The sequence below is a fragment of the Callithrix jacchus genome, chromosome 12, assembly GCF_049354715.1.
Source record: "Callithrix jacchus isolate 240 chromosome 12, calJac240_pri, whole genome shotgun sequence".
Classification (NCBI taxonomy): Eukaryota; Metazoa; Chordata; class Mammalia; order Primates; family Cebidae; genus Callithrix; species Callithrix jacchus.
The window spans coordinates 111,981,445-112,003,082 of record NC_133513.1 but is presented as its reverse complement, the minus strand read 5'-3'; the positions used below and the strand labels follow the sequence as shown (position 1 = coordinate 112,003,082).

At 45.4% G+C, this 21,638-nt stretch overlaps 2 protein-coding genes and 1 long non-coding RNA gene across 3 annotated transcripts in view; 2 read left to right on the top strand and 1 right to left on the bottom strand.

The window, feature by feature from the left end:
- Positions 1-13,577, top strand: part of EIF3A (eukaryotic translation initiation factor 3 subunit A) — a 46,914-nt gene extending 33,337 nt beyond the window's left edge. Inside the window, exons 17-22 of the mRNA XM_035269247.3 lie at positions 311-495; positions 3,719-3,807; positions 5,159-5,877; positions 9,607-9,808; positions 10,887-11,077; positions 12,360-13,577. Coding sequence (XP_035125138.1) covers positions 311-495; positions 3,719-3,807; positions 5,159-5,877; positions 9,607-9,808; positions 10,887-11,077; positions 12,360-12,595 — 1,622 coding nt within the window. The 3' untranslated portion in view covers positions 12,596-13,577. The remainder of the gene's footprint in view (positions 1-310; positions 496-3,718; positions 3,808-5,158; positions 5,878-9,606; positions 9,809-10,886; positions 11,078-12,359) is intronic.
- Positions 13,414-18,789, bottom strand: NANOS1 (nanos C2HC-type zinc finger 1). The gene has a single exon (XM_078346608.1). It carries the CDS (start codon positions 18,699-18,701, stop codon positions 17,820-17,822), a length of 882 nt encoding a protein of 293 aa, XP_078202734.1. The 5' UTR covers positions 18,702-18,789; the 3' UTR covers positions 13,414-17,819.
- A 632-nt stretch (positions 18,790-19,421) lies between these two features.
- Positions 19,422-20,045, top strand: LOC144578760 (uncharacterized). Its single transcript, XR_013525140.1, has 2 exons — positions 19,422-19,551; positions 19,887-20,045. It is a non-coding gene; the product is annotated as an uncharacterized LOC144578760 (long non-coding RNA).
- Positions 20,046-21,638: the final 1,593 nt, after the last annotated feature.

Here is a 21,638-nt window from a genome sequence, read left to right as displayed (position 1 = left end):
TATATTCTGTGTATTAACTAACATTTATTGAGGAATACATTCCAGATGATGGTTGTCAAATGATGCTGTATCTGCAATCTCAGATTGCTCAGGAATGGGGGAATGATTCTGTAGTATCTTATTACAAAACTATAGGTGAAGGCTGTAGTACTAGTTTGTTGACTATATTCTGTCATGTAGCTGATCGCAAACTATTTTCAAATTCTTTTACTTGTACATTATGTTACCTGTTTAGTACCAGGAAAGTAGAACTAGCAGTAGGGGAAGGTGTGGCTGGGAGGCACACTTAGTAACCTACTCGGTGGTCTAGAGCGTGAAGAGAGAGAGCGCGCTGAACGAGCGAAACGCGAGGAAGAGCTACGAGAGTATCAGGAGCGGGTGAAGAAATTAGAAGAAGTGGAAAGGAAAAAACGCCAAAGGGAGTTGGAAATTGAAGAACGAGAACGTCGTAGAGAGGAAGAGAGAAGACTTGGCGATAGTTCACTTTCTAGAAAGGTGAGTATAGGATTTATTGATTTTATTTTGTTTTAATGTGTGTGTGTGTCTTGTTTTAATGTGGTGTGTGTGTGTGTGTGTGTGTGTTTTGAGATAACAGTCTCACTCTGTCACCCTGTTTGCCCAGGCTGGAGTGCAGTGGTGCGATCTCAGCCCCTGGCTTCAAGTGATTCTTTTTTTTTTTTTGAGATGGAGTTTCGCTCTTGTTACCCAGGCTGGAGTGTAATGGCGTGATCTCGGCTCAACGCAACCTCCGTCTCCTGGGTTCAAGCAATTCTCCTGCCTCAGCCTCCCAGGTAGCTGGGACTACAGACGTGCGCCACCATGCCCAGCTAATTTTTGTATTTTTAGTAGAGATGCGGTTTCACCACGTTGACCAGGATGGTCTTGATCTCTTGACCTCGTGATCCACCTGCCTCGGCCTCCCAAAGTGCTGGGATTATAGGCATGAGCCACCACGCCCGGCCCTAAGTGATTCTTGAATGTGTCTCAGCCTCCTGAGCAGCTGAGATTACGTGCCCAGCTGCTTTTTGTAATTGTGATGTATTTTTTTTCTTTTTTTTAATTTTTTTTTTTTCAAGACGGGGTTTCACCATGTTGGTAAGGCTGGTCTGGAACTCCTTACCTCAGGTGATCTGCCCGCCTTGGCCTCCAAAGTGCTTGGATTACAGGTGTGAGCCACTATGCCCGGCCAATTGTGATGTGTTTTTATTAGTCAGCTCTCTTGCAGGCTACCTATGTAAATATATTTAAATCAGTCATTTTCACATCTTTTTTTTTCTGAGATGAAGTCTTGTTTCATTGCCCAGACTGGAGTGCAGTGGTGTGATTTCAGTCTTAGCTCCCTGCAACCTCTGCCTGCCGAGTTCAAGCCATTTGCCTTCCTCAGCCTCCTGAGTAGCTGGGATTACAGGCACCCACCACCATGCCTGGCTAGTTTTTGTATTTTTAGTAGAGATGAGGTTTCACCATGTTGGCCAGGTTGGTCTTGAACTGTATTCTCTGCCTCCTGGCTTCAAACAATTCTCCTGCCTCAGCATCTGGAATAGCTGGGATTACAGGCAGCCACCACCAAGCCCAGCTAATGTTTGTATTTTTAGTAGAGACGGGGTTTCACCATGTTGGCCAGATTGGTCCTGACCTCAGGTGGTCTGCCCACTTTGACCTCCCAAAGGGCTGGGATTACAGGCGTGGGTGAGCCACAGCGCCTGGCCAAAGTATGCAACTTAACGGGATTCCTAGGTGATTCAAACTGAGCTCTAAATAATGATTTTTAATTGTACTCAGGTCCAAAATCAACCTGTGTTTCCTTCTTTGACTTGTGCCTTTGGAATTCCCTCTCCTGATTCACCAGTCAGGTGAATGGTACCTACTTAGTCACAGCTTTGAACCTACTCCTCCTCTTTTATTTTCCTATGTTACTACCTTAATTCAAATTTTTCTTGCCTGCAATACTTGTTGACCTACTTACTAGTCTAACTCATCATTTTCCTCCAGCTTCAGACCTTCCTCTACATTGTGGCCTGCTTGATTATTTATTTATTTATTTATTTTTAAAATAATACAGCATGTTTGATCACTATGCCTGCTATTTGGGTTTCAGAACTTTCATTAGTTGGTATTCATGACTGAGAACCAACATAAAAAACTGCTAAGGTAGTCCCTTTGGACTCCCTTTGGCGTTTTTTATGTTACTGTGGTTTTCATCAGCCTGGCCAGCTTTGTAGATACTTACTTTAATCTTCCCACCCTATCGTCAGATATCTTTTTTTTTTTTGAGACGGAGTTTCGCTCTTGTTACCCAGGCTGGAGTGCAATGGCGCGTGATCTTGGCTCACTGCAACCTCTGCCTCCTGGGTTCAAGCAATTCTCCTGCCTCAGCCTCCTGAGTAGTTGGGACTACAGGCGTGCGCCACCATGCCCAGCTAATTTTTGTATTTTTAGTAGAGACAGGGTTTCACCATGTTGACCAGGATGGTCTCGATCTCTTGACCTCGTGATCCACCCGCCTCAGCCTCCCAAAGTGCTGGGATTATAGGTGTGACCCACCACACCCGGCCTATCGTCAGATCTCTTAATATATCTTCCAGAGTTCTCACTTGTCTGATTATGGCTTTTGGTTACATTTGTAAGACTAGTCACCCTGTATCAGAGGATGTCTATGATTACATCATATGAGCATTGCACCCTGGAAAGGGTGTACCAGGTTTACTTTTCACAGTTTTTAATATCATCAAAATACTTGGAATAGAGAAGTGGTGTCAATTTAACCACTCCCATTAGACATTAAGTAAATTCTCTCCACCTTTCTTTGAAACGGCACTGTGATGTCCATTTCAGGGCACTTGACTTTCCTTACGTCTGTGGAGGTGTGTATTCCCAGGTTGCTTTCTGGTAGTGTTAAATCGGTTTGTAAGGCTACTCACTATATGAGACTGCCAGTTTCACTGTAGTGTCAGTCTGATCTCAGATTAAAAAATAAATAAGCCGGCATTGGGGCTTAGGCCTGTAATCCCTGCACTTTGGGAAGCCAAGGCAGGCAGATCACCTGACGTAAGGAGTTCGAGACCAGCCTGACTAACATGGTGAAACTCCACAAAAATTAGCTCGGCGTGGTGCCATGTGCCTGTAATCCCAGCTACTCAGGAGGCTGAGGCAGGAAAATTGCTTGAACCTGGGAGGCCGAGATTGCAGTGAGCCAAGAGCGTGCCATTGCACTCCAGCCTGTGCGACAGGGCGAGACTCTGTTTCAATAAATAAGTAAATAAACAAATAAATAAAAATTTAAAGCTTGCCTATGGGCTGGGCGCGTTGGCTCAAGCCTGTAATCCCAGCACTTTGGGAGGCTGAGGCAGGCGGATCACAAGGTCAAGAGATTGAGACCATTCTGGCTAACATGGTGAAACCCCCTCTCTGCTAAAAATACAAAAAATTAGCTGAGTGTGGTGGCATGCCCCTGTGGTCCCAGCTACCTGGGAGGCTGAGGCAGAAGAATTGCTTGAACCCGGGAGGTGGAGGTTGCAGTGAGCTAAGATCACACCACTGCACTCCAGCCTGGTGCCTGGCGACAGAGCGAGACTCTCTCTCAAAAAAAAAAAAATTGCTTATTTAAGGTCTTCATATTATTTAATATGAGTATAAAAAATATTTGAATGGTAATATCAGTAGTTGTAATAGTAAACTGTTACCAATGTAATGCCTCTTTTTCACTTTGTCAATGAAGGACTCTCGCTGGGGAGATAGAGATTCAGAAGGCACCTGGAGAAAAGGACCTGAAGCAGATTCTGAATGGAGAAGAGGCCCACCAGAGAAGTAAGTAGAGTTGAGGAAAATAGTGCTGCTCTAGTTCCTGTTAATATCTTATTCATTTTAAAATTTGGTTAATTTTTGTGGGGCAGGGGATTGGAGGGGGAAGGAAAGCCATGAAGAATTGTGTGCATGTCTGATTTTGTGTGGGTTCCGTTTTTTTTTTTTTCTGGGTCTGCCACCCAGGCTGGGGTGCAATGGCATGATCTGTGCTTACTGCAACCTCTGCCTCCTGGGTTCAAGTGATTCTTGTGCCTCAGCCTCTTAAATAGCTGGGATTACAGGTGTGTGCTACCACACCTGGCATATTTTTGAATTTTTTAGTAGAGATGGGGTTTTGCCATGTTGCCCAGGCTGGTTTTGATCTCAGGTGATCTACCTGTCTATTTTTGAATTTTTTAGTAGAGATGGGGTTTTGCCATGTTGCCCAGGCTGGTTTTGATCTCAAGTGATCTACCTGTCTCAGCCTTCCAAATTGCTGGAATTACAGGCATGAGCCACTGTGCTTGGCCTGTTTTTTGTTATTGTTTTGAGGTGGCATCTCACTTTGGAGTGCAGTGGCGTGATCCTTGCTTACAATAGCCTCGACTTCCCTGGGCTTAGGTGATCCTTCTGCCTCAGCCTCCTGAGTAGCTGGGATCACAAGTGTGCTCCACCATGCCTGGTTAATTTTTATATTTGTTTCTTTGTATTTGAGACAGAATCTCGCTCTGTCATTCAGGCTGGAGTGCAGTGGCCTGATCTTGGCTCACTGCAGCCTCTGCCACCTAGGTTCAAGCAATTCTCATGGCTCCCAAGTAGCTGGGATTACAGATATGCACTGCCACACCCAGATAATTTTTGCATTTTTAGTAGAGACGAGGTTTCACCATGTTGGCCAGGCCGGTCTTGAACTCCTGACTCAAGTGATCCGCCCGTCTTGGCCTCCTTGGCCCAATTCAGCACTCCTGAAGTGCTGGGATTACAGGCGTGAGCCACCACATCTGGTTAGTTTTTGTATTTGTTGCAGTGACAGGGTTTTGCCATGTTTCCCAGGATAGTGTCAAACTCCTAGGCTCAAGCAATTTTCCCACCTCGGCCTTCCAAAGTGCTGGGATTACAGGTGTGATCCACTGTGCCAAGCTGCATGTCTTATTTGTAGTAGAAATGGGGTTTTGCCATGTTGGCCAGGGTGGTCTTGAACTCCTGACCTCAAGTGATCTGCCTGCCTTCACTTCCCAAAGTGCTAGGATTAAAGGCATGAGCCACTGTACCTAGTCGATACTGAAGTTTTAAAAAAGCATGTGAAAATATAATCCTCAAAGGATCATACGGTTTTTTATTTTAGATGGTTTTAATTGTTTTTGTTGCTATGTAGGGAGTGGAGACGTGGAGAAGGGCGAGATGAGGACAGGTCTCATAGAAGAGATGAAGAGCGGCCCCGGCGTCTGGGGGATGATGAAGATAGAGAGTCCTCTCTTAGACCAGATGATGACCGGGTTCCTCGGCGTGGCATGGATGATGACAGAGGCCCTAGACGTGGCCCTGATGAAGATCGATTTTCTCGTCGTGGGGCAGACGATGACCGGCCTTCCTGGCGTAACACAGATGATGACAGGCCTCCTAGACGAATCGCTGACGAAGACAGGGGAAGCTGGCGTCATGTGGATGATGACAGACCACCTAGACGAGGACTGGATGAGGACAGAGGAAGCTGGCGAACAGCTGATGAGGACAGAGGACCAAGACGTGGGATGGATGACGACCGGGGGCCGAGGCGAGGAGGTGCTGAGGATGAGCGATCATCCTGGCGTAATGCTGATGATGACCGGGGTCCCAGGCGAGGGTTGGATGATGACCGGGGTCCCAGGCGAGGGTTGGATGATGACCGGGGTCCCAGGCGAGGGTTGGATGATGATCGAGGACCTTGGAGGAATGCCGATGATGATAGAGTTCCCAGGCGTGGTGCAGATGATGACAGGGGCCCTTGGAGAAACATGGATGATGATCGGCTCTCAAGACGTGCTGATGATGATCGGTTTTCCAGACGGGGTGATGACTCAAGACCAGGTCCTTGGAGACCATTAGTCAAGCCAGGTAAAATTCTATTTTCTTGAATATGCCTAAGTGTTCACCTGTTAAAGCAAAATTAAGATGGATAAATGTCAGGGCCGTATTGTTACTTTCCAGATAAACTGTTCTTTTGCCTTTCCTTGAGTATCATTGCAGGGACTTACCTGTCAAACATTTGCCTACAGAATACCACCATACAAAACGGATCAACAGCCCAACCCTTCTCTCTTCTTCAGTGGTGTGCTCTTTATTTTCCTTCTGCTTCGTTGACTACTTCTTTGAAGGCTCTTCCTGTACTAATCCCTTCAGTATTGGTGTGTTTTTCAGGTTTTATTGAGAACCAGCCTCCTTTTAAAAATAAATAACTAAAACCAAAATGTACATGATATATTTGTTTCTGCCAACCATGAGATTATGCACGGAGGAACTCATTTTACTTTACTTTCTTTGAGACAGAGTCTTGCTTTGTTGCACAGGCTGGAGTGCAGTGGCACAATCATGGCTCACTATAACCTTGACCTCCCAGTCTCTAGGGAGCTTCCCACCTCAGCTTCCTGAGTAGCTAGGACTACAGGCGCATGCCACCACACCCTGCTAATATTTTATTTTATTTTTTTTGAGAGACGGGTTTCACTATGTTGCCCAGGCTGGTGTCAAACTCCTGGGCTCACTCCTGCATCTCCCTCCCAAGGTGAAGTGCTGGGATTACAGGTGTGAGGCACTGCACCCTGCCTCATGTTCTTTCTTAGCTCTGGGCCTGCTTGTTGTTTCACACTTTATTATTCATGAGCAGTTGTATGCATGTCTGTGATATGTGTCTATTACCATTATCTTTCTTTCTTTTTAAGACCGAGTCTTGCTCTGTTTCCCAGGATGGAGTGCAGTGGTGCAATCCCAGCTCACTGCAACCTCCGCCTCCTGGATTCAAGCGATTCTCCTGCCTTGGCCTCCCAAGTAGCTGGGACTACAGGTGGACACCACCACACATGGCTAATTTTTTTGTATTTTTAATAGAGATGGGGTTTTGCCATGTTGGCCAGCCTGCTTCTCGAACTCCTGACCTCAAGTGATCCACCTGCCTTGCCCTCCCAAATTGCTGGGATTGCAGGCATGAGCTACTGCGTCCAGCCAGTTTTCTCTAGGTGATTTCTGTGTACTGCATGCAGGTGACAGCTGCTTACTGCATACAGCACATCTCCACCTGGTAGTCTCCCTGAATGTCAAGCACAGCCTATCCAAAACTGGATTCATAACTAACACACACACACACACACATGCATTTGTTCACACCCACCCACCCCTCTGATTCTCTTCAGGGGCATGACTGTCCACCTAACTGTCTGAGCTAGGAATCTGGGAGTTGTTTTGTCTTTGTTTCATCCTTTATGTTAAATCAATCAATCCTTTCTTTCTTTCTTTCTTTCTTTCTTTCTTTCTTTCTTTCTTTCTTTCTTTCTTTCTTTCTTTCTTTCTTTCTTTCTTTTTCTTTCTTTCTTTCTTTCTTTCTCTTTCTCTCTTCTTTCTTTATTTATTTTTTGAGGTACTTTTGTGTAAAAGTTAAATCTTTATTTAGTTCAGTTCTGCCTTTTTGATGTTCCTGAAATCCACCCTCTTCTCCATTCCCACTGCTTGTACTTGATCCTGGGTTAGCATCAATTTCCTTATCCCCTAACTGGTTTTTGCTGGCTCTCTGACTCTCAGCTTTAATTTTGTGGGTGGGGGAAATAACAGGAGCAGTTGTTCTACGTGTAGATCTAAGTGAGCTGCTTCCTTGCTTTCCCTAGTTTCTGTTGCCTACTTTGTCTCTTCTGGTGTCACCTCATTCTACTGTTCAGCTGTTAACTTGTGTAAGCCACTTAATTTTTCTTTGCCTTATGTTAACTTGGGTAATAATATGGCAGATTCTTAATAATTTGATAATTATATTTTATAAAGTTGCCATGAATACTGAACTCCTGTTCATAGGGGAAATAGGTTAGGATCTTATGAGCCTCTAGTCATGATATTTTTGTCAGTCAGTCATTCCATAAAATGTCTTTTACGTGTTTAAAGATCCTTTATTTCTGACATGTTGTTGATTATTAACATTGAATTCATGGTCCACAGCATTATAACTCATTCATGAACAAAGCTTATCTAATGCCTGTATTTTCTCCTTAAGGCATATTGTAGCCACCTTGTGCTTGGAGTCACTAAACAGCATTTGTTTCTTTTTTGAGGCAGGGTCTTGCTCTGTCGCCCAGGCTGGAGTGCAGTGAGTGACATGATCTCAGATCACCGCAACCTCTGCCTCCTGGGCTCAAGAGATCCTACTACCTCAGCCTCCTAAGTAAGAGTATAGGTACATATCAGTAAGCCAAGCTAACTTTTGTAGTTTTGTAGAGATGTGGTTTTGCCATGTTGCCCAGGCTGGTCTTGAACTCCCGGGCTCGAGGGATCCACCTTCCTCGACTGCCCAAATTTCTGAGATTACAGGTGTGAGCCACCATGCCTGGCCACTAGACAGCATTTTCGCACTACACTTGGAAGCCATTTTAAACAGTGAAGTCACCAGCAAATTTCTCTCTCTATAATCTATATAAAATGTTCCTAGATTCATATATTCGATGGATAAGTATGAGACATTGTACAGGGTTAAAAGATTTATCCATGATTAATGACTAGATAATGGTGGGCTGGTAAATGGTGGAGGATGGACATATAAAAAGAAAGATTCTTTTTTGGATATGAAGGCCTTGAAAATGTTGCAAGGTATAATAAATACCACAAAATTGGGACTCAGAGAAAACTCTTGAAGTTTTCTTTTTAAATGAGTGATCTGTTTAACATCAGAACAGATACTATGCTGAAATCTGTATGCAACAGGAACAATTATGAAATTTTCAATGATGATTTTGTTTATGGAACACTTAACCCAGATCATTTAAGTTTTTCTTTTTTTCCCCTTCTGTTTTTTTGAGACAGTCTCACTCTGTCCCTTAGGCTGGAGTGCAGTGGTAGGATGTTGACTCACTGTAACTTCTGCCTCCCAGGTTCAAGCGATTCTCCTGCCTCAGCCTCCCAAATCAAGTAACTGGGACTGTAGGCATGCCACCACACCTGGCTAATTGTTGCATTTTTAGTAGAGACAGGGTTTCACCATGTTGGCCAGGCTGATCTCGAATTAATTCCTGGCCTTAAGTGATCCACCTGGCTCAGCCTCCCAAAGTACTGGGATTACAGGTGTGAGCCACCAAGCCTGGCCCATTTTAAGTTTCTTATAGATATATGGTTTTTTTTTTTTTTTTTTTTTTTTTGAGATGGAGTTCTGCTCTTGTTGCCTAGGCTGGAGTGCAATGGTGCGATCTTAGCTCACTGCAACCTTTGTCTCCCAGATTCACGAGATTCTCCTGCCTCAGCCTGCCAAGTAGCTGGGATTATAGGCATACACCACCACACCTGGCTGATTTTTTTTTTTTTTTTTTTTTTTTTAAGTAGAGACGGACTTTCTCCATGTTGGTCAGGCTGGTCTTGAACTCCCAACCTCAGGTGATCTGCCCGCCTTGGCCTCCCAAAGTGCTGGGATTATAGGCATGACCTGCTGCACCCAGAAAATACTGTTAATAATGTCTACGCAGTGATTTACACAGCTTTAGTGTTTTTTAAAATTATTGTCTTAAATTATAGAATGATGATGAATCATGATTGCCAATCTGTGTGTTTTTTTAAAAAAATTAAAAATATTTTGCTTTTTCAAAAAAAAAAAAAAAATAGGTGGATGGAGAGAGAAAGAAAAAGCCAGAGAGGAGAGCTGGGGTCCTCCTCGAGAATCAAGACCATCCGAAGAACGTGAATGGGACAGAGAAAAAGAAAGGGATAGAGATAATCAAGACCGAGAGGAGAATGACAAGGACCCTGAGAGAGAAAGGGACAGAGAGAGAGATGTGGATCGCGAGGATCGCTTCAGAAGACCTCGGTGCGATGTTCTTATCAAATCATTTGTACGGGCTGGGTGCAGCGGCTCATGCCTGTAATCCCAGCACTTTGGGAGGCTAAGGAGGGTGGATTACCTGAGGTCAGGGGTTCGAGAGCAGCCTGGCCAACATGGTGAAACTCCATCTCTATTAAAAATACAAAAATTAGCTGGGTGTGGTGGTGGAGCACCTGTTATGCCAGGTAACTCCCGAGGCTGAGGTTGGAGAATCACTTGAACCCAGAAAGCAGAGGTTGCAGTGAGTGGATATCGCACCATTGCACTCCAGCCTGGGCGACAAGTGAAACTTTGTCTCAAAAAAAAAAAATTATTTTTACAGCTTCAGTTGGGATTTAGACACTGGCCTGTGTGATCCAAACTATTTTTGAGAAATGATGTTCTTCATTATCCCCCAGCCTCCCCCTGCCCCCATGTCTTAGAATCATAATGAAGGTTTTATAAATGTTTTAGAGGTTATCTAATTGAACATTCCCTCTTAAAGTTAGCAAGTGGAGGAGCAAACTTTGTGACTGTCTATAGGCTGTGTGACTGTTGGGTAATGGAACCAGTATTGCCGTCTTTGCCAGTCCATTGCTTTTCCCCTTGTGGTTTAGGGCAGTTTTCTTGCCCTTAAAAGACCAAAAGCCCCCTGATTTTATTAGTAGTAGAAGTTCTAGCTTGCTTCCTCTGCCTAAGTGGCCTTACACTGCAGACCAGCAGTATTCAGTGCAATTTTCTGCAAGGAAGAAAATGTTCTGTGTACTGGCCAGTATGGTAGTCACCAGTCATATTTGGCTGCTAAGCACTTAGACTATATGGTTGGTGCTCCTGAGGAAATATCCCCATTTTACGTTAGATACATTTAAGCAGCCACATATGGGTAGTGGCTACCAAGTGAGAACAGATCTGGGTGTTCTCTTTTGTCTTCCATGTCCCAGCTATCAGGCGAGGTCAGTTTATGAGTTTAAACTGTCCTTGTTGTATTTGAATTTTGAGCACCAGCTTGGACAGGATGTACTTATAATTATGCATTTGGTCTAACAGTATGAAGAACCTGACTTGTCATTTTAAATTGCTACAGGGATGAAGGTGGCTGGAGAAGAGGACCAGCTGAGGAATCTTCAAGCTGGAGAGACTCAAGTCGCCGGGATGATAGGGATAGGGATGACCGTCGCCGGGAGAGAGATGACCGGCGTGATCTAAGAGAAAGACGAGATCTAAGAGACGACAGGGACCGAAGAGGCCCTCCACTCAGATCGGAACGTGAGGAAGGTATAGAGGTTACATACAACTGAAGTGTTGGAGAACCATCGTTTCTGGTGGGGGGGGATTTGAATTATTTAACTGTACCACAAATTTGAATGAATGCCAACCATAAGAGAGTTGATGTTTATTCCATTTGGAATTCATAATTTTCATACAGTTACTCAGTGGTCATGTTGTGAGGTGTACTTATCTCTAAATTCAAGGTACAGTAGTAGACCAAACTGGATAGCAGGTGATAAATACTGATAAAATTTACTTAATAAAAATAAAAAAATTTATTATTTAAAAGTAAATTCCTGGCAGATTAAGCCCAAAGTAGAAACACCTTTTCTCTTAAATTTTAACAGTTGGAAGTCCATTCTTTTTTAAAATATATGTATTTTTAATTTTTAAAATATCCTTTTTTTGTTGGGTTTTAAGAAATTATTTTTCTGTGTTTTGACATCCTGAGATAATTTTTCTGTTATAGCTGTAACTTTAAACACTTCTATATTATGTGTGGCTAATTTGCTGTTAAAATTCTTCATGAGCCAAAAATCCTTTCAGTTTTAAAATTTTTTTATTTTTTAGAGTCAGGGTTTCACCGTATTGGTCAGGCTGGTCTCAAACTCTGAACCTCAGGTAATCTGCCCACCTCAGTCTCCCAAAGTGTTGGGATTACAGGCATGAGCCACTGCGCCTGGCCCTTAAAATTTTTATTTGGCCAGATTTTTGCTACCTTGTCTTATGGGTTTATACCAATTATAGTCCTTCCCAGGCCAGTGGCTTCTGCTGGTTTTCAAATTTTGAGTTTTATCTGTACATCTGTATGTTAAAAATTTTGTCAGGGGCTGGGTGCAGTGGCTAACGCCTGTAATCCCAGCACTTTGGGAGGCTGAGGCGGGTGGATCACTTGAGGTCGGGAGTTAGAGACCAGCCTGACCAACATGGAGAAACCCCATCTTTACTAAAAGTACAAAAATGAGCCAGGTGTGGTGGTACATGCCTGTAATCCCAGCTCTTTGGGAGGCTAAGGAAGGAGAATTGCTTAAACCAGGAAGGCAGAGGTTGTGGTGGGCTCAGATCTCACCATTGCACTCCAGCCTGGGGAAAAGGAGCAAAACTACATCTCAAAAAATATAAAAAGATTTTGTCAGAAATCATAAGAGCTTTAATTATGATTTTGTATTGTTAATCTTTAGGAATTTTGGGTAATTTGAGGCATTCTTTCTGCTTGTTAATTTGAGCCAATAGAATATAGTACTTAGTTTTTTTTTTTTTTTTTTTTTTTTTAAATTAAACTTTTTAGTAAGTTCTTGGAGACGTGCTGATGACAGGAAGGAGGACCGGGCAGAAGAGCGGGACCCTCCTCGTCGAGTTCCTCCCCCAGCTCTTTCAAGAGACCGAGAAAGAGACCGAGACCGAGACCGAGAAAGAGAAGGTGAAAAAGAGAAGGCCTCATGGAGAGCCGAGAAAGATAGGGAATCTCTTCGTCGTACTAAAAATGAGACTGATGAAGATGGATGGACCACAGTACGACGTTAAGTCTCAAGATAACTGATTTAAACTGGTGTCTTCAATAGGTTTGATCACATTCAAGGATTATTATACTTGTGCTTCAGCCAATCTAAATTGGATTCTTTAATGTTGTTTCACCATAACACAAAAAGCATGAACTTGTATTAATCCTATATAATAGATTGATCATGCACCATATCCACAGGAGGTTGGAAAAACCATGCCATTTTCTGGAATTTAGGGGTGTTGCATTATTTCATCAATCATTTGTTGACAAGAAACCTAAAAAATAAATTTAAAATGTGAACCTTCAGGTATTGAGTAACACCTTTATCTTGGTATAGAACTGATCTTTTTTTAAAATTTTATTTTGAAATACATTAATTTGGAATGAAGTAAGATTCTGTTAAAGAAAACATATTTGAAGACCCTTTAGAATCTGAAACGATTTTCACACCTTTTCAAGTGGTTGAAATATACCTCTTTTAGGTATTTTGAGGTATTTACCACAAACTAAATTTAGGAAGTTTTTAGATTCACTTTAACATTACAAACATTGGATGCAGTGTGGCTTTCTTTAGATTTTACGTGAGAGAAGGTGAGTATAAAGCAATTTGCAGTTACTATTGTAATGACAAGAATACTGCCCAAGTGCGAATCCAAACAGTACAGCTTTTAAATTTTAAAGCATTTGGTCTAAGTTTTTTTTTTTTCTGTTGCCAATAGCAAACTGCTTTTCCATTAACGGAGAATTCATGCCTTTCAAGCATTTTAAAATATGACAATATTTATAAATGTATGGTTTGGAGGAATCGTTTAAATTCTCTTTCCTAATATTCTTTCTCTTCAAGATAGATTCTTTCAACAAGTAATTTGTAGTAATGACTGTGTTGACTTCAATTTTGGAGTGTAGTAGCTATGTTAAAGATTAACTCTTTGGTCTCATTGAAGCCAACACAGAACTTGCTGCTGTGTTTTTTCTTCAGTGATAAATAAAATACTTACAGAATTTGTTTTAGTGTTGATTTGTGGTTATAGTTAGTATTTTGTTTATAATGGTAAGTTTGCATATTCAGTTGAGTTTTTTACTTGAATTTTTATCAGTGCCATTAAATGTCTGTGTTTAGTATCAACGAAAATGAACCTAAATATAACAAAGCCTATGTGGCTAGGCTTTCTCCCCTAAAATGTCTTCCTTTGTTAATGCAGGAATTCCTTAGTTTCCTTGTAAGGCCGTCCTCTTGAGTTTGTGTGTGCATGTGTGTGTTTGAAGTACCACCTTGGGTTTTCACCTGAAATTAGAAAAATCATAGTTAATTTGAGAAAATATTACAAATTCATCATGGCTGTAGGCACTTACTATTTCTGTTATTGAGTAGTGGTGAGAATTCATATTGGTACAGCTGTAGGGCCAGAAGAGGGAGTATTAATGCTTTTTTACTTAACCAGATGCAGCCTTTTCTGTTTGATGTTACCAATTATAGAAGTCATTTTAAACACCTTTCTTATTATCTGGTACTTCAAATAAGTAGAAGTCTTAAAAGGTCTTTTGTGAAGGACTTTTCTTTCCTAACAAGAGAATTTCAGATCAGTGGTTATAAGTGGGGCAGTAAACCTGCTAAGAGTTTGCTTCCTGGAGAGTAGATCTGTACATGTGACATCACAGGTAAGCCCCAATTATTTATTTAATCAGATTTGTTCAGATGAGTTAACAGCTGCCTACATCAGTGTTAGGTTTCAAGGCTAGTCAGCAAACCCATCCTTTCTGCTCAGTTTCCTGTACTGTTTTCCCAAGTTCTTTGTCCTGGGACTCAGAACCCAAGTGCAAGAGGAGGGCAGAAGAGTCCGATGCTGTTACTTTGCAATCCTACTCTTGGTTTCCAGGCTGTACAACCCTGTCTACTCCCTGGTATTTACCAACAGGTGTTAAAGGAAAGCTGAACAACTGGCCTACTCACCGATCTGCTAGGTGGTCTTCCATGTTCCCGGTGGCTTCTGCAGTTTTCATATAGAATAACATTGCTGTTAATACAGATGGATCCGATGGCCGAGACATCATCGGTCCAAAAAAAGACTCTGCATCTCATTAGTTGTCTATAGTGGCTACCAGGAGGTGGTTGGCATCTATAATGTGTGGGATGGGACGTTTTTATGTCAAGAACTACCTGTGTTTTTTTTTTAACCAAAGATACTGACCATAGATTGATTTATACTTTTATAAGTCTAATTGAAATATATGGGGTACTGTCAAAGGACTGTTCTTGAGTGGCTACGATTAGAAAATCAGGACTAACAAACTTTTCTTTGTCTGGAAGCATATATATTTGTGATATAATTTTAATATGTATAATTTTAGTTTAATAAATCAAATCTATGACAAAAGTTGTTCTCATCAAAGCTAATAATTCTGCAACTTCCAAAAAGGACTTTGTTGGAAAATTAAAATACAAAGAAAAATAAAAGCCACTAGAAATTTGAGTCTGTACAGAAAAGAACAGGTTAAGACAATCTGTACCTCTATAGTTGGAGAAGCCCTTTTGAGTATTCCCTGTATTTTGCTACTTAGCCAAGCATGCGGCATGTTCTTGCTAAGATAATTGTCACAATTACTTTGCATATTTCTTAAACTCTGAGAAATTGTTTCTCTAAATGTAATTTTGCAAAATGTTTGAAGTTTCACATTGAGTTCCAAAGATTTTTAAATGAATGTGTTTACATGTACTTTTCAAAAGAACTCTAGAAAATTAACTAGTCATATTCTAACTTCCAGTATTCATTGTCAGCTGGAAAACCTAGGCATATGTGCACAGGGGCTGAAAATGGGGTACTTTTTTTTTTTTTGAGACAGTCTCCCTCTGTTGCCCAGGCTGAAGTGGAGGTGCAGTCTGAGCTCACTGCAACCTCCGCTTCCGGGGTTCAAGCAGTTCTCCTGTCTCAGCCTCCCAAGTAGCTGGGATTACAGGCACCTGCCACCACGTCCAGCTAATTTTTATATTTTTAGTAGAGATGGGGTTTCCCAGCATTGGCCTCAAACTCCTGACCTCAGGTGATCCACCTGCCTCAGCCTCCCAAAGTGCTGATTACAGACATGAGCTACCATGCCCGGTCTGAAAATGGGGTACTTTAAAAATAGATGATAGTGGCTGCCTGACTAGTTAACAGAGGGTCTTCTGGATACGTTTCCTAATACTCTCCTGCCCTCAGGAAACTCCAGCTCAACGTGTTCTTAGTTCTGGTAAAATAGTAATAATGGTGTCAGAATGTGAAATTAACATTAGGCACATCTCGTCACAGTAACTTCACAGCCTCACAGACCGTCTATAATTTGACTCTTAAAAATACAAAATAGCTTAGTTGATCTTGCCACCTGCCTAGCCCTTTTGGCCTAGAGTAATGGATTGATCTGTTTATAGTGGTCCTTTGAAAAGGCAGAACTGGAGCAGTGGGAGAGGTAGGATTCGTGTTGACCTTAGAAACTTCACCCAGAAAGTGAAGCTCATTTAAATTGTTATATTTTCTAGTAAAAGGATGATTACAGTTTCATTAAGCTACTTAATTCAGGCCCAATCAGATCTGCAGTTCTCTAGTCTGGGAAGACTAGCAGGGTTGGATTTTCTCTTTCCTGGCTAAGAAATTGCTTTTCCCCTACCCGCCCCGGGATTCTTGATATGCACCTTTGCCCAAAAAGACAGCTGTCCAGTATTTTCCCCACCCTCTAAACACACCTTCAAATGAAGGTTCCTGATTGAGCCAATTTGCTGTGGAGGAAGTTAGCTGTGGAATGTGAAAGCAGTCTAATTGTCTAGCTAAATCCTCCTGCTGGGAGCGTAATACACGTAACACTGAATTTCGTGCTGGTATCTTCAAATAGTGATGCATTTCAGATGAGTTCATCTTAATTCACTTATTTTTGCCTTCTACATCTGTCTTGATTGGCAGCCACACTGGCTGCATTCCAGTGTGGCATTCAGTATGGCGGATTTAAAGTTGAGGGTGGGAGGGTAAAGTAGGGGTTAGGAACTGTTGCCTAAGGATCAGGTTTAGTTTTATGGGTAACTGGTGGGGTTCCGGAAATGGACGTGGGTCTTCCAGTAGGAATGGCAACATGAAGGACCTCCAACAATTGCTTTAATTAGTGCTTATTCTAGTTTGAGCACTGCCTGTATTCTTAAGGTCAGACGCAGCCCACGGTCGAACCTTCTTGAATACGAGTTGATAACACGAACAGGTCAGAGCTAGAGATCCATCTTCTATTTGAGAGGCAACAGCTGGAATGGGCTTTCCTCCACTAGGAACCCTGAAACTGAGCAATCCAGGGTGAATTAATACTGGTGTCTTGTCTTCCTCCCTTTGATCGTAATATAAACGTTTTTCAAGAAGTGAGTGTGTAGAGAAAAGGCCAAGTAGGAAAGTTACAGGTGAGATTAATGAATTCATACTGTTACTGTATAAATACACAAGTTTTTTAAACAGCACCATTTCCAAGTTATACACAATATGATTACGACTTGGCACAACTTTTAAAGGTGGAAAAGGCTAGTTGCTAGTTCAGTAATAAAAGATCTGGTACATAAAATGATAAGGAGCTGTATTCTACCTGCTACAGACTGTGCATCTTACACCTCCAGCTAGGACAGAAACAAGCCACAAGGAGGGAATACCCGCCCAAATTAATACTGGAAAGTTTACAAAACCTTCACTTCTCATAAGGGTGATGCTACCAGGGGCTTGCTTCATCTGGAATTAGAGTAACTGATTTTTAAGGACAACTAAGAGTATTACTCGCTTCAAACAATAAAATAGTCACTTTGCCGACATTTCATAAAATCGCCAGTTTTAAGCTCAGTTCAGAGGCTTTTAAAAAAATATTCTAGACCTAGTAAAGTGCCTCCATTCATAAAATGAAACATCCAAGATTAGATTGAGACAATTTCATACTGACGCGCATCTAAAATAGGTCGACGTATACAGTAAATAAACAGCGCCTCTATGTTGCCATATTTCAGTTAGTGGAATACACACCCAGCCTTCGCCGTTCTGGATGTGCAAACTAGAAACTGAAGACAAACGGGAATTTCAGCGTCTAGTCCCAACCGCTCCGCACGAAAGTACTCCACACGGTCGCTGCTTTTGAGAAACCAGGACGACGTCCCAAGTCGAGCTGACTGCTGAGCCAGGGGCGAGATGCTGCGCAGACCGAGCGGTTCGAGGGGCGGCAGTAGCGACCCTGGGGAGCCGAGAGCCAGGGTCCTCAGCGCAGCTTCTTACCGGGTGGGCAGTCCCTGGCGCTGCGGGGCGGCGGGCGGGCGGGCGGCGGCGGCGGCACTTTGGAGAGGGGGCAGTACTTGATGGTGTGCGCGTTGTCGCCGCTGGCGCCGCAGAGGGGACACGTGTAGCGGCGCAGCACAGGGCACAGCACTCGCCCGTCGGGGCCCTTGAGGATGTGGGTGGTGTAGAGCGCCATCGCCTCCTTGTTGTTCCGGCAGAACACGCACACCTGCAGCTCCGGCTTCAGCAGCCGGGAGGCCGCCGCCCCGGAGGCCGCGTGCAGCCGGGGCTCTGCCGCCCACGCCGGGGCCCGCTCTTCGCGCGGCGTCGCCTCGCCGGTGGTGGTGGTGGTGGCGGTGGCGGTGGCGGCGGCGGGCGCACAGCCCAGCAGCACGGCGGCAGCGCGACCCGCGAACGGGCTCAGCTCGGCGAAGCGCTCCTCCAGCAGCCCGGCCTCGGCGGGGCCAGTGCAGAGCTCCAGTGCGCGCAGCTCCAGCGCGCCCCCCAGGTAGCGGCCCCGGGACCCCGGCTCGTCGCTGTCGTCGTCGTCGTCTTCGTCGTAGTCGGGCGGTCCCAGCGCTGGCTCCAGCGCCCCGGGCCCGGCTCCCCCGTGTGGGGAGCAGCAGGACGAGTGGGAGGAGGAGGGCGGGGAGCCGCCGCCGCCGTTCCCACCGCGGGCGTAGCCGAAGCGCGGCTCGCCGTCCACCGCCTTGGTGATGAGCGTGGCGAGCCCCAGGTAGTCGTTCCAGGAGCTGAAGGGCTGCGGATGCGCCGGGCCCGGGGCGCTCACGTAGCGGGCGCTGGGCACGAGCGCCATGGGCGCGGGGGCGCGGCCGCGGCGGGGCGACCAGGGGAAAGCCTCCATGGGCTGGCTGCGGGCCGCGCGCCGCCTCCCCGCCGCCGGCGCGGGCCGGACGGAAGACACGCGCCAAGCCTGCCCGCCTGCCTGCCGCGGGGTGGGGCCGCCGAGCCGATTTTTATCGGACCTGCTCCTCCCCGCCCCCCGGCCTCGCCGCCGCGGCCCTGCCCCCTGCGCTCCCCCGCCCCGGCCACCTCGCCCGCGCCCTGGACGGAGGCGGAGCGGAGGCGGGCGGACTGTGAGCGCGCTCCGCTCCGGCCCGCGCGGCTCCCGCGCCCCGTGCGCTGCGCCAGCCTCGCCAGCTGCCGGGCGGCCTTCATTCCGGGAGGGGGCGGGTGAGGCGCCGCCTCGGGCCGCGGCGCTCATTGGCTGCCGACCATAGACCCGGCGCCTCGGGCGCCGCTCCGGATGCTGATTGGTGGGGTCTGGGGAGGGGGGCGTGCTCTTTACGTCCCTGGGAGGTGAGGAGAAAGTAGGGGAGAGCGCCGGGGAGGGGCGGCTGCCGGGGCCGGCTTCGTCTGAGCGCTAGGCCTGTGATTGGAGCAAGTGACCAGGCCTGGGTCTCCTCGGCCTGGTAGTGAGGCCCACCGAAGACGGGGTCAGGGTGGCCACAGGTTCACGCCCCCGTCTCCCAGCCTTTAATGGCCCCAGGCCCGCATCCTGAGAATCCCCGCTGTCCACCCCCTTCTCACCAACATCAGCAAGAAAAGCTGGACGCGATGGAAGGATGCAGCTTTCCCATCACAGCCCGCCCAACCAGCCAGTGGCTTCCGTTTGCACCGCGCGTTGGAACGCTTTCTCCTGTGCGAAATCCACACAAACCCTGAGGTTCGGGGAGGCTGTGGTTCCTGCTGTGGTAAGAGCGGAGGGACGCAGGACTTTTCCCAGCAGCCTTCCTCCCAACAAGTGCTCAGGAACCTCAGCTAATGGGTCGCCACAACACGGTGACTTAGGTCGGGGTTGGGCTGGGTCAGAAAATCTCATGGCTGGAGAGCCCAGGACAGTGATTGGGGTGTGTGTGTGTGTGTGTACCCCCTTGCCCCAGAGGCCTGGGTAAAAATGTGGGTTGTATGTGCACTTTGAAAAAACATGTAATCAATGTTCTGTTTTGTCTCCTTCCTTTCTTTTTCTCTCTTTTTTTTTTCTTCTTGCCTTGTTTTTTTTTTTTTTTTTTTTTTTTTTTTGAGACAGGGTCTCACTATGTTGCCTAGGCTGGTGTTGAACACCTGGCCTCAAGCGATCTTCCTGCCTTGGCCTCCCAAAGTGCTAGGATTACAAACATGAGCCACCACACCTGGCCTCAACGTTATAATTAAACACTTTCAAATGAATAAAACATGTTGTGTAAAAGCCATGGAGAATAAGAGCCAGAAGATGAGTTTTGATTAGGAAGATGACAGGTGGTCTTATCCTTTCCAGCTTTTTAAAAAATTGAAAGTAGGAAAGGCTTTAGATGTTGAGGGCTCTTCTAGGATGAAACCTAGAACTGGGATCAGGAAAATGCCTTCCCTGGTAGATGGGCTGTGGCAGGGTGGGCTGCATGGGGCGGGTGGGGGTTTCCTTCCCCATTCTGGACCATGCAGTGGCTGAGGAAACAGTGAGCCCTCACTAGGCCTGAGGCCACACTCACATGTCTTGGCTGTGCCCAGCACATTTAGAATGGCCCAGCAGGTGATGCCCAGAACCTGGTGCTGGCATTGGTTAATATTAGAGTGAGTGAGTGAGGGAATCAGAATGTCAGCATGGGAAGGGATCTTTGGGATTATTCTGTTAGATCTTTCCTTGCCTTTTTTTTTTTTTTAATAGACGGACTCACTATGTTGCCCAGTCTGGTCTTGAACTCCTGGCCTCCTGCCTTGGCCTCCCAAAGTGCTGGGATTACTAATGTGAGCCACTGTACCCAACCTGAAGTCCAGTCCTTACAGATGAAGAAAATGAGGCCTAGAGAGTAGGACTTTTTTTTTTTTAATGAGACAGAGTCTCAGCCTGTTGCCTAAGCTGGAGTGCAATGGCATGATCTCAGCTCACAGCAACCTCCGACTCCCAGTTCACATGATTCTCCTGCCTCAGCCTCCTGAGTAGCTGGGACTGTAGGCATGTGCCACCATGCCCAGCTAATTTTTGTATTTTTAGTAGAGATGGGGTTTCACCATATTGACCAGGCTGTTTTTGAACTTCTGAGCTCAGGCAATTCTCCCACCGCAGCCTCCTAAAGTGCTGGGATTACAGGTGTGAGCCACTGCACCCGGCTGAATAGGACTTCCTTAAGGCCACAGTGATGATATGACAGAACTAAGGCTCAGGTCTTGTTACTCCTGCCGGGTGGACTTCCCACCACATCACAGACTGGGAAGGTATCTCAGACAATGAGTCTGTGCATGTCTCATTAGAACTCTAAGGCAGAACACACGGGAAGCTGGAAAGTGAAGTGAGGTGGGGTGATGTGGCCTTGCCCTCAAAGAGCAATCCAGGGCTGTGGCTGGTAGGTGTGGGAAAGGACTCGAAGCAGTGAAGTGAGGCCTGTTTTGGCCGCCTCTCTGGGTTAGGGGTTAAAGATCCAGCAGCGCCTCTTCCTCTTAGTCCCCAATGGTTGATGTAAGTCATGAAACCAGGCAGCAATATTCAGCACTTGCCAACCCAGCTCCTTTTCCAAGTTTGTGTTGGCATGCAAGGTAGAAAGTCTTTCCTTTATTTCCTCCCCCTCTCCACCAAAAATAAATAAAAGAGCCTTGGTGCCGCAGGGCTCCTGCAGAAGCCTGGTAGGTTTACTGACCCTGAACTCGGAGCCCTTACCATGAGACCTCCAGCCCTCAGAGTGATATGAAGATTATTATTCTATGAATGGAAAATTCCACTGGGTTCACACAGCCCTCCAGCCTGCATACTTTCAAGGTATGCAGACTTTTCAAGCTCTGAAGATGGGGAGCCCCAGTTCTGAGAATA

Bases quoted from the DNA above. Each gene is read 5' to 3' on its own strand.
- NANOS1 (XM_078346608.1), bottom strand. From the start codon at position 18,701: ATGGAGGCTTTCCCCTGGTCGCCCCGCCGCGGCCGCGCCCCCGCGCCC.